This window comes from Gavia stellata, chromosome 32 (genome assembly GCF_030936135.1).
Source record: "Gavia stellata isolate bGavSte3 chromosome 32, bGavSte3.hap2, whole genome shotgun sequence".
Lineage (NCBI taxonomy): Eukaryota > Metazoa > Chordata > Aves > Gaviiformes > Gaviidae > Gavia > Gavia stellata.
In genome coordinates, this window is record NC_082625.1 from 4,765,456 (window position 1) to 4,775,859 (window position 10,404).

Consider the following 10,404-nt stretch of genomic DNA (forward strand, 5'->3'; position numbering starts at 1 on the left):
GGGCGGCCGTAGGCGACGGGGGGTCCTCGCCATGCGGTACAACGAGCGGGAGCTGCTGTCCCTGGCCCGGCAGCCCGCCGAGAAGGCGGCGGAGATCTTGATGCGAGTGCCCAAGAAGGGGAGCGGTGAGGGGGGGCTGGGGGGGAGGCCTGGGGGGGGCTGAGGGGGAGGCCGGACTGGGAAGGCCCGAGAGGAAGGCCCGGGGGGAGGCTGGTGGCGGTGTAGGGCAGGACCGGGGTTAACTGGAGGGCCGGGGGTGGAGAAGCGGGACGAGTTGCTGGGGGACAGGGCTAGAGGGGGGCTGGGGGAGAGGGACTGGGAGAACTGGGCGCCCTGGGGGGCCAGGACTGGTGGTACTGGAGAATCAGGACTGGGAAACTGGGGGTAGGACCAGGGCAGGACTGGAGGTACTGGCCGGGGGGTGGGTGGGTTAGGACTGGCTGTATTGGGTGGACAGGACTGGGGCTATTGGGAGGCAGGAATGGGAACAGACTGGAAGAACTGGTGTGGAGGACTGGGGAGCACGAGTGGTGGCATCTAGTCCAGGGGGTACAGGGTCGGGGGGCTGAAGTGGAGGTGCTGTGGCTGGACTGGAGGGATGGGGTGCGGCTGGGGGCAGCGTGGCTGGGAGGGGCTGCGAGGGACACGGGGATCGGAGGAAGAGGCTCTTTCCTGAAATCTCCCAGCAAATTTCTTTGCAAACCGGCACTGGAGTACGAGTGTCAAAGAAACTCACTCCCTTGTCCCGGGCCTTTCCTCCGCCTGAGGACCTGCAGCGTTCTGGTGGACTTTGTCCCTCAGAGGTGACATTCGTGCTGACAGCCCCAGGCAGGGGCTCTCCCGGGATTTGGAGCACTCCCTGGGGGTGGCTGAGGTCCCCTCGGCCATGGCGTGTGTGTGTCAGTGACACGCTGCCCCGGGCTCTGTCTGCCCAGAAGCCACTCGAGAAGCTGCGAAGTGACTTTGTCACCCTGTGGCTGCGGTGGGCTGCCGGCGAGGCCGATGCAGAGGGTGCCCTTCCCGAGCGGGTGGGGTGTTGCCAGCTCCTCTAGGAGCAAAAGCCTAAACTGTACCAGAGCTTCTCCTAGGTTTGGTCAAACTGGTGCCGTGCTGGGCACTGGCGGGGGGGGAAGGGGCTTCCCTCGGCCCCCCCTCCCCGTGCCAGCTGGCTCAGCCCTTCCGCCCACCTCAACGCTCTTGTTCTTTGCAGTGTTAAAGAAACGCCTCGTGAAGCTTGTTGTCAACTTTCTCTTCTACTTCCGGACAGACGAAGCGGAGGTATGGAATCTGCCTTGTTGTTGTTGTTTATTTTCCTCCCTCTTTCTTCTTTTTCTGTGAATTGATTGCATGGACTTTGTAAAATGCTACAGTAACAGGCTGCCAGGACAGAGCTCCCACATTTCCTCTTCCATCAACCCAGCAACAGCTCGCAGGGGTGAGAAGCAGTGCTGCCACCTACCCACACCCAGGTGCTTCTCCTGTGAGCTTGGAATGAATCTTTGAAACATAACCGCTGCCCTAAAACTGCAAAAGGTGGAATCTGTAATGTTTGTTTGTAGGACTGTGCCTTATGCTGAACTGTGAGGGGAAGCTTACATTTTGCTCTCCTGGGAAAAGAATTAGCATTGTTTCTTCTTTTTTATGCCAGGAATTTTACTTGTGTACAGTGCTCGCTGTTACTGGGAAACTTTTGTGGCCATACCCTGTCAGTATTGTTATTTTGGGCATGCAAAAGCCCTGCTTGGGTCTAGGGAAAAAGAAATGAGGGATGGGACCTTTGGGTTCTGTTTCTGGCTTTGTTGCTGCTGAGATCTGGTGATTTTTTATGAATCCCTTGATCACTGTTGCTAAAGATTCTCATGTTGGAAAACGAATATAAAAGCAATCTTAATAATGTCTGTGAAGAACGGTGCTGTGTGCATGCTGGTGCTACAAACAAAGGGACTGGAAAGCATTTAGTGGCATTTTTAGATTTAGTCCATGATAAATATTTTAGCCTGGTAATGGCTGAGCTCCTCTTTTCAGAAATACCCTTTTCTCCTTTCTGTTGAGGCGCTAATCGCTACTTCGCTAGACCTGCAGTCACAGTTCTCTGGGTGGGGCCGAGACGCTGAGCAGTCGCTCTGGCACATGTCTGTGCGGAAAGACTCAGCTTTGGCTCTTGTGCTGGTGTAGGTCGAGGCTCTGAGGACACGGCGCGCCTCCTTCGCTGTCTCCTTCGCTGCCACCCAGTGCTGCTCTCCTTTCTTCTTTTCTGGTGGTTATTTGTAAGCACTCGTGTGTCTTCTGTTGGAGGGGAGGGAATGTTATTGAATGGATCAAAAATAGTTCAGCAGGTAGGTGGAGGGTGCTAATGTAAAATCTTGTGCCAGAAATACGTAGTAAACCAGGTTTTTCAATATCTTCCCTGCTGTGTTATTTAACTCTCGCATTTTGTATAGCTTGGGCAAAAGAATTTACTTGTGGATTGCTTTTGTTTATGGCTTGTATCACCCTTTGGCTCTCATGTCCTTGCTTAGCGTGTGCTGGCTAGCAAATAGTACCTGCCGTTTGTCTGTTTATCCTGAGCTGTTCTAGTCCATCAGCATGCTGTTCTTAACCTTTGCAAGGCTTGAGGACTGCCCTTGCGAAGTGCAGTGTGAGTTGTTCCGTGTGTCATGTTAAATATTTCATCTTTACTTCCTTGCTCAGTAAATCAAACAAACTTCTTCACTGTCTTTGCATCACAGAAACAAATGCTAAAGCTCGGGCTGAATCTGAGCAAGTAGAAATGTTTAACACCTAGTTAATGTATGCAAAGTGTTACAGGTAAGACTAGCACAATGAAGTGTGTCAGCAAATACAAAAAGGTTGATTAAAAGAACATGGAACATTCATGCAATTAGACTGAATTACTTTAAAAGTAGCACCAGGTTATGAAACTTGCTTAAAAGACACTAGGCAAACTCTGCAGGTTCAGAGCGATGTCTCTCTTGGTGAACGACACGGGTTGAACCTTCTCTCCGGGTCTTTTCCAGCCCATTGGAGCTCTGCTCCTGGAGCAATGCAGGATCATCAAAGAGGAGGAAAACGTCTTCTCAATCAGTGAGTTCCGCGTATGCATTCCCTTTGTGTTTCCCTTATGGCAAATATCTATCTATCTATCTATCTAAAAGGAAATGTTTTGCTGCTTAGTTCCTGCTTTTCCCTCTGTTTCTCTGGTAACAGTGGGGTTAGTCCTCCTCAGCCCTCGTCCTCCTCAGCCCTCGTCCTCCTCAGCCCTCGTCCTCCTCAGCCCTCGTCCTCCTCAGCCCTCGTCCTCCTCAGCCCTCGTCCTCCTCAGCCCTCGTCCTCCTCAGCCGCGGTTGTTACTCTGGCCTTGCTGTGCCCCATCCCGAGGACAGCGGTATTTCATTGCCGGCTGAAAGTCTTGTGTGATTTGCACAGCTGCACGTGAGGAGAGAAGCAGTAACAACAGACGGACTACAGCTTAGTGCTTGTGGAAATCCCTCTCTAGGAGGGTTTGGTATTGACAGATTGCTGCTTCTGTGCTATTGCGTTTTATCGGAAAAAAAAAAAGTGAGCCTCAGATAAACCATCTGTCGGGCTAATCTAGCACCAGTCCTCCCGCCACACTGTTTGTCCTTGTGTTGATAGCCATGGCTCCAGCTGGCCCGTGGTGTGTCGTCCTTTGTAAGCAGCCTTTCATCCAACAACTAATCATTGTGCGAGAGGTATGTGGCAAAAATAACAGGATGTTTCTCCAAGGCCATCCCCATATCTTTTGGCCTGGTTGTCGGGCACAGCTGCTTTTCTGTGCAGAGCCTTGTCTCCTCTTTTAGCCAGGAGAGGTGGTGTTCTCGCAGTCTCCAAAGGACCCTCAAACAGCCTGAACATACCGATCTCCCTAAGCACCACACTCCAAGTTTCTGGGGCTTTAGGACTGTCGAGAGCTCTGGTGAATGAGGATTCCTGAGAAAAGTGTTAAAACCGATGGCAGTGGGAGTCAGGTTTTGTCCCCACATGGCAGCCCTCAGGGGTTTGATGCAGTCTGACCCAGTTACTTCTCAGCAGCAGCCTAGATCTCTGTGGACTGTGTACTAAAGAGCAGAGCTCTGGGGACAATGTAATTAATTAGTTGTCCTGATTCTGTCTTGGTAAAGAACTGGAGTTGCACGAGGACTTGCTTTCCACTGTGCACAGTATCCAATTCCCAAAAGCCTCGAGCAAAGACAGGTCAGTACCTTCTCCGAGTGCTATTTAATTCCTCAGATGGCTGCCCTCTGCATATATCAAAATCACTTCCTCGGGGCCATTTTCCACTTCGATTACTAAATCTCTGGTGACTGTTTGCAAGGAGGCTCGGGGAGTTTCAGTCCCGAATCTGGCCATGTTGGTCTGGTTCAGTTCTGAGCTGTCGCTCTCAGTTTGAGAAGTTGCTCGTTCCTCTCCGAAGTCTTTGGCTGCCATAAGCTGATGAACGCCGTAGGCAGCTGCTCCGGGCCAGCTGGGAGCCACCCAGGGTAAGGGAGAGGGGACAGAGGCCTGGGTTGCTCACAGGTCATCTTCGATGAACAGAGGCGCTAATTGTGCCCTGGCAGAGTCTGGCTGTTGCTGGGGAGGGGGATAGGGGAGCACAGGCAGCTCTGCCAGAACCTCCATTAGACCTTTTCCTTATCCCTGGCAGGTTTCATTGAGGAGCCAGAGAGGAAATACTGCTTTGAATGTGACAGTAAAGAGCAGTGTCAGGAGTGGATTGAGGCACTCAAGCGAGCCAGGTAGGCTGAGCCACTAGTGCGAGGTCTGCGTCGTGCGCTCTGTGCTGTTTATTTTCTGGGATCAGCTGGTGGTGAAGCCAGGGAGGAGAGCGGTCATCTCCTCCCAGGCAAGCTTCCCTTCAGCTCTAAATAGCATCTGAAACTTTTCCACATCATTTTCTGCTCAGCCTGCCACATGGTCTGTTCCTGTCTTGCAGCTATGAGTTCATGAGGAGGAGCTTGATTTTCTACCGGAATGAGATCCAGAAAATGACAGGGAAGGTGAGTCACTTGGAAGTCGGCTTGTCAGGTGGTGACCGAGGGGTTTGGACTGGAGCAGGGGCTGGTGATCTCAGGTGTTGCTGCCGACTCTCCTGCGCAAGGCTGTTTGCTGCCCTGTGTACGAAAGAGATGCCCTAGTAAACCAGTTGCCGAAGCCATGGTCTCAACAGCCAGACCTGAGTGTCTGCCTCTGCTGAGCAGCCTGTGTTGTCATGCTCAGCTCTGGCCCTCGTACGCGCAGTCTTCCAGTGGCGGAGTGGCTCGAGGTTTGTAGCTGGGCAGGTCTGGCCTGGGCTAGCCCAGACTCCCACCGGTTCTCTGGAAGACTTCACAGGCAGCACAGGCCAGATCAGAGCGTACGTGTGTTGAGATGCTACTCACACCCCTGCCAGGCTCCTCAGAGCATCCCTGCTCGAGGTGACGGAGGTGGCTGCGGCTCACCCGCGCGCTCCTGTGCCAGCGTGAACTGAACACAGCCCGTGAACCTTGGTTATCTGCTGTGTCCTCTCCGAGGACTGCTTGACTTTCTGCACCAGAAACAGCAGCCAGGGGCTGGACAGGGTTAAATCCAGAACATGGCTGGATGGGGCACCCAGCCCAGCACCGAACTGCAGGCAGGTTGAGGGACAGTCCTGCTGCCCCCCTCCCCTTGTCTGCGTCTCACGGGTGCCTTCCCTGTGCTCTTTCTGCAGGACCCCCTGGAGCAGTATGGGATCTCTGAGGAAGCCCGCTTCCAGCTGGGAGCACACAAGCAATAATCCTGATTCCTAGAAGCTTGACAAGCCCACGCTACAGCCCACTAGAGCACTCTCACAAATGCGTTAGAGAACAAAGCTGCAAAGCACGAGCGAGCGAAGACAGGGCTGAGAGATCTGTGTCGTGATCCTGCTTCCCTCTGCAATGCTGTGGGCTGGGCTAAGCTGTGCAGTTATTCAGCTTCCCAGCGAGGAAAGCCAGATGGAGGGGTTTGTAAAGACAGGAACTGCTCCGTGTTGGCTGGATCTTTGAGCTTCAGGGCATGCAGAAGTTAAGCCCAGGGAGCCTGTGACAACTGGGCATTAACACTTCATTCCCTGAGCCATTGCTGCAGCTTTTCTCCCCTTGGTGAGTGTCCAAAGGGAAAGTCCAGAAAACCATGCCAGGGTCACAGCGAGCTGCCGGGGGAGGAGGGCTGCCTTCCCTGGGGCTGCTGTAGAGGAGAGAGAAGCGTTAAGGAATATCATCTCTCCTCGAGGCTCTGCACCTTCAGCCATGGCGCTGGCTGCACGAAGGAAAACTGCGCCTGGAGATGAGGGATGGAAAGACACTCGCCGCAGCTGCACCCAGGGCTTCAGGAGACCCAGTCTTCTGACTCCCACAGCAGCAGAGGACATGGCTGCCTGCAGCAGCTCCCCTGGGACTCGAGCAGGAAAAGCTCCTGGAAAGGCCCTTGGGAAGGTCCCAGGTGACGCTGTCAGACAGTTGATGACAGAAGGAACTCGACTCACTGCTGGGGCAGGTAAACACAGCACCAGGGCTTGGCCTGAGCTTTGGGGGTTTGCAGCTCTGGGCTTTGTTCCACCTGGCTAGGGGGAAGGCTGCGCTGCAGGTAACCAGCACATGGTAGGCGAGGTGGGGTAGAGCAGCCTGTGCTGTGATCTGGGCTGGGAGGGAAGTTTTGCGTCTCTTCCTTTTTTGGCTGGGAATCAATGCCAAAACTAGAGCCCGTATATTGCACGCTTTAGTGGCCTGGCCTTCCCTCTTTACCTCATGCTGCTGGGTACCAGGAGAGTGGCAGATGTCACTGATGCTTTATTTTTAACCTCAAAGCCATGATTTTTCCTTTCCCTCCCCAGATACTCCCTTTCTTGCCAATGGTTCCAGGTGCTTGCTCCAGAAATCACCAAAATAAGCAGAGGGGCAGCTGTCCTGCATAATAAGCTGAGGGCATGACAGGGTGGAAGCAGAAAATAGGGCAGTTTTGAAGACAGATGGCAACTCTAGTGGAAGCAGCAGTGAGGGATTAAAAGCAGGAACATACGAGAGCTTGTGCTTTAGGGACTTGGTGTCCTCAGATGACTTTAAAGTGCATTTTAATCCTCACAAGCCTACTCTGCTTTACCTCAGTGCAGGGGCATGTCCCTGACATGCTGCTGGGCTACGCAGCAGCTTTACTTACTGTGAAAGAGACTCGTCCGGTCGCTTGAGCGAGGACGGACGAACGCACACGCTCCAGGCGTGGCGGCAGGATAACCAGAGCTGCGCTGCGGCCGCCGTTTCCTTTTCCGTGGCGCAGGCCGAGGAGAGCGGAGGTGGGCTCCCCCACCGCGGGTAGCACAGCTCTGCAGCTTCAGGGTTGGCTTACCAGGAGTGAACGCTTCCACAGCTCCTGCCAGCTGGTTTCAGAGGCAGAACCTCCACGTCCAAACTCGGCTCCCCCGAGGTTCAGCATTAGCGAATTCTCTGATGTGCAAAGTCAACCCGCGTATAAACAAAACCCCGGGAATTCTGCCACAGGCAGTCATTTCTAGCAAACAAAATTCTAGTGTTAGAGCGAGGCTCACCCCTTCTGCCAGCCGCCTGCGGTAGCTAACAGTTCTCAACCGTGTGCCTTCCAGGACTATGGCTAGTGTCTTCTCTTTACACGCCTTCCAGAAGGCTGAGCTGACACCCACCATCTTCACTGTAGATAAAATGGGCATTTTATTTAGATGTTACGGGGAACAATTGGGTGAGCGAGAGATAATCCCGACACTTATTTAAGAGGCACCAATGACATTTCGTAACTGAATGTAAGACAAATGCTGTGAAGAGTTACACGGGCCAGCGGCAGGCCTAGTAACTTAGATCGACTTCTAGACTAGCACTAGGACACTGGGTTAGGTTTCAGGAGTAAGGGAAGATGGTACTTTGAGATCTGCATCAACTGCTGGTAATTTACAGACAATTGTTTGTTTTTCATACTCTGGTCACTATGCTTTTTTTATTTCAGGGGCCTGTTCCAGTGAGTGCTCTGTACAGGCTCCCTGAAAGCGTACTGAAGCCATTTATCTCTTGTACAGTGAACATTTCCAATAAAAACTTGTTTTAATCATTGTGGCAGTCAGAGCTGTTCTAAGATACCAAAACCTTGGCTGGGGAGGGGTGGCTGCAGCAAGCTCAGGGTCCAGCGCGGCCCCAGGCGTCTCACCCAACTGCCAGCAGCTCCCGGCCTCGGCACCGCGCTCAAGGACGCGTCGCAGCAGGGATCACTGATGGAGCAGCAGCACTGAAGAGCCAGTGCCTTCACAGTCCCGTGAGGAGGAGCAGTGTGGTGGTTGGAGGCAAGGCACCGGCTCAGGAGCCGGCTGCGGATGGCTCCACAATGCCATTTTTAGAGGCCTTTTGCTAACGGAGCGGAGCACTTGGCAGTAGCTTGAGTGACAAACACGTTCAGGAAGATGAGCTGGGTCAGACTGCTGCTGCAGCCTGTTCCCAACATCTAAAAACCTATCCAGAGCCTTCCTGCGTTCCACAAGCTGGGCAAGCGTTCAGTGAAGCAGGGCCCTCATCTCATTTTAAGAATCCTACAGCAAATTAGCTTAGAAAGTGTTAGGGCCATCACTTCCAGAGTTTAAATACGTCGCCTGGCCAATTTCGGTTTCATTATACTGGTGACATTACTGGCATTAAGGTAAATAGGAAATATCACTAGGGTGGGTTTGTAACATTACTAACGTGTTAAACCCTGAGAGCTTAACTGTTCCCGGCTTTACCAGAGCTAAATGCGCTGCCCAGAGAAGCAGGGCCTGTCCCTGCCCGCGCCGAGCGCTGCCGCCAGATAAAGCCGCGGTCCAGAACGTCTCGTTTCCTTGGCGGACGCCGAGGGCCATCCCCCGCTGACGCCTGTCCTGCTGAAGCAGTGAAACTCCACAACAGTACGGTGTATTAAAATACATACACTTTAATATAAAGACAAAACTTCAAAGCATTGTTTCAATTACAAATCAAGGTAAAGACACAAGAAATTAAGTGGAGGGAGGGGAGAAAAAACTAACTCTTACATTGTGGAGAATTAGAAAGGCAGGCTGGAAATATATATATTATACATACATATATACACACCAGAAGAATTCACGCTACTTCTATGGAAGAATGAAAGGAATGACAGGACAACTTACCAGTATAAAAAAAAAAACCCAAAACAAAACAAAACAACAAAAAAAAAGATAAATTAGGGGAAGTTTGAATTTTAAATAATTCAGTTTAATAGGCTAAATTATATAAACTAATTCCTATTCACTAGGAAACATCCCATATCACTGTTCTAAGAAAATGGGTTTTTTTAAAAAAATCCATTGAAAAATGGATTTTTATTAGTAGTTAAAAGTTTACTAATCAATTCCTGAGCAACAGCAACCTCATAATCTACTGCTTTCCCCATCAAAGTCCCACTCAGCGAGGGCAGGCTCTCACTCCTAAAAAGTTTAAGTAGAACAGAGACCTAAAAAGTTGGGTTTTAATTTGAAACTGATCGCTTAAAAGATTAATAGGTTAAAAAAAAGCCAAGCAGGATGGATCAACCCATTCCACCTTTTCCTCATTAACTCCAGAAACAAGACCTTTCCAAGAATGATTTGACTGCACCAGAAAAGCAACCAGATGTACCTTGAGAAACCCAAAGGATCACAGACTTGAGAACTTCAGGGTTAGCGTCGTAAAATTTTGGACTTTAAGATGTGATTTTGTTTTTAAACGATAAAAACTTAAGAAACCTCTTCAGAAACGAGGGTCGCAAACAGCAAATATGCTGGAGAAGTACTTCCCATTTTTTTTGTCTCGGGTTTAAACCCTGAAGTTCACAATAATAGCATCTTTTATTGCAATATTCAGTCTAAATAGATATTTATATATTTAAAATGCTTAAGGATAAATAAAATATGGCACAACAACATTATTAAAACTGGTAATCCATCTTTTAGTGAAAACCTGATATGCAAGCTATGGAAATGTCGTAGCAAAAAAAAGGAGGAAAAAAAAAATCTTTAACAGCCATAAAACTTCAAATACTCGTACACTGACTACACATCTGTGCTTCCAAAAAGTCAAATTCTTATGATTTTTTTCCTCAGTGCTGCAAAGATAGTTCACAAAAACACTGTCTAGTTTCTTCTCCCCAAACTGATTTTTAAATTACATTATCGTTGGTTTGCAGTCCAACTGTACAATGTCCATTCCTTAACGGAAGAAACCATCGTGTGGAGCTCCCAATGCTTAATCCTCTTTATGCTTTTGGCTCAGGCAAAACAACAAAAGCAGAATTTTTCAAGACGGCCACCTGCGTGAGTTGGGATAACTCCCTCCAAGAAAAAAAATACATCAATAACCTTCAGGTTTCCATACCCTGTATTAAAAGGACTGATTTCAA

General features: G+C 50.5%; 1 protein-coding gene across 2 annotated transcripts; it reads left to right on the forward strand.

Moving 5' to 3' along the window:
* Positions 1 to 11: 11 nt before the first annotated feature.
* On the forward strand, positions 12 to 8,085 carry PLEKHJ1 (pleckstrin homology domain containing J1). 2 transcript variants are annotated; one of them, XM_059831871.1, is made up of 6 exons: positions 12 to 125; positions 1,211 to 1,278; positions 3,018 to 3,084; positions 4,667 to 4,757; positions 4,955 to 5,018; positions 5,711 to 8,085. In XM_059831871.1, the coding sequence occupies exons 1-6, from the start codon at positions 32 to 34 to the stop codon at positions 5,774 to 5,776; spliced, it is 450 nt and encodes a 149-aa protein (XP_059687854.1). In that variant the 5' UTR covers positions 12 to 31; the 3' UTR covers positions 5,777 to 8,085. The 2 variants fall into 2 exon arrangements, with proteins under 2 accessions (XP_059687854.1, XP_059687855.1); XM_059831872.1 differs by lacking the exon at positions 5,711 to 8,085 and adding an exon at positions 2,176 to 2,267 and having other exon boundaries at positions 4,955 to 5,011.
* Positions 8,086 to 10,404: the final 2,319 nt, after the last annotated feature.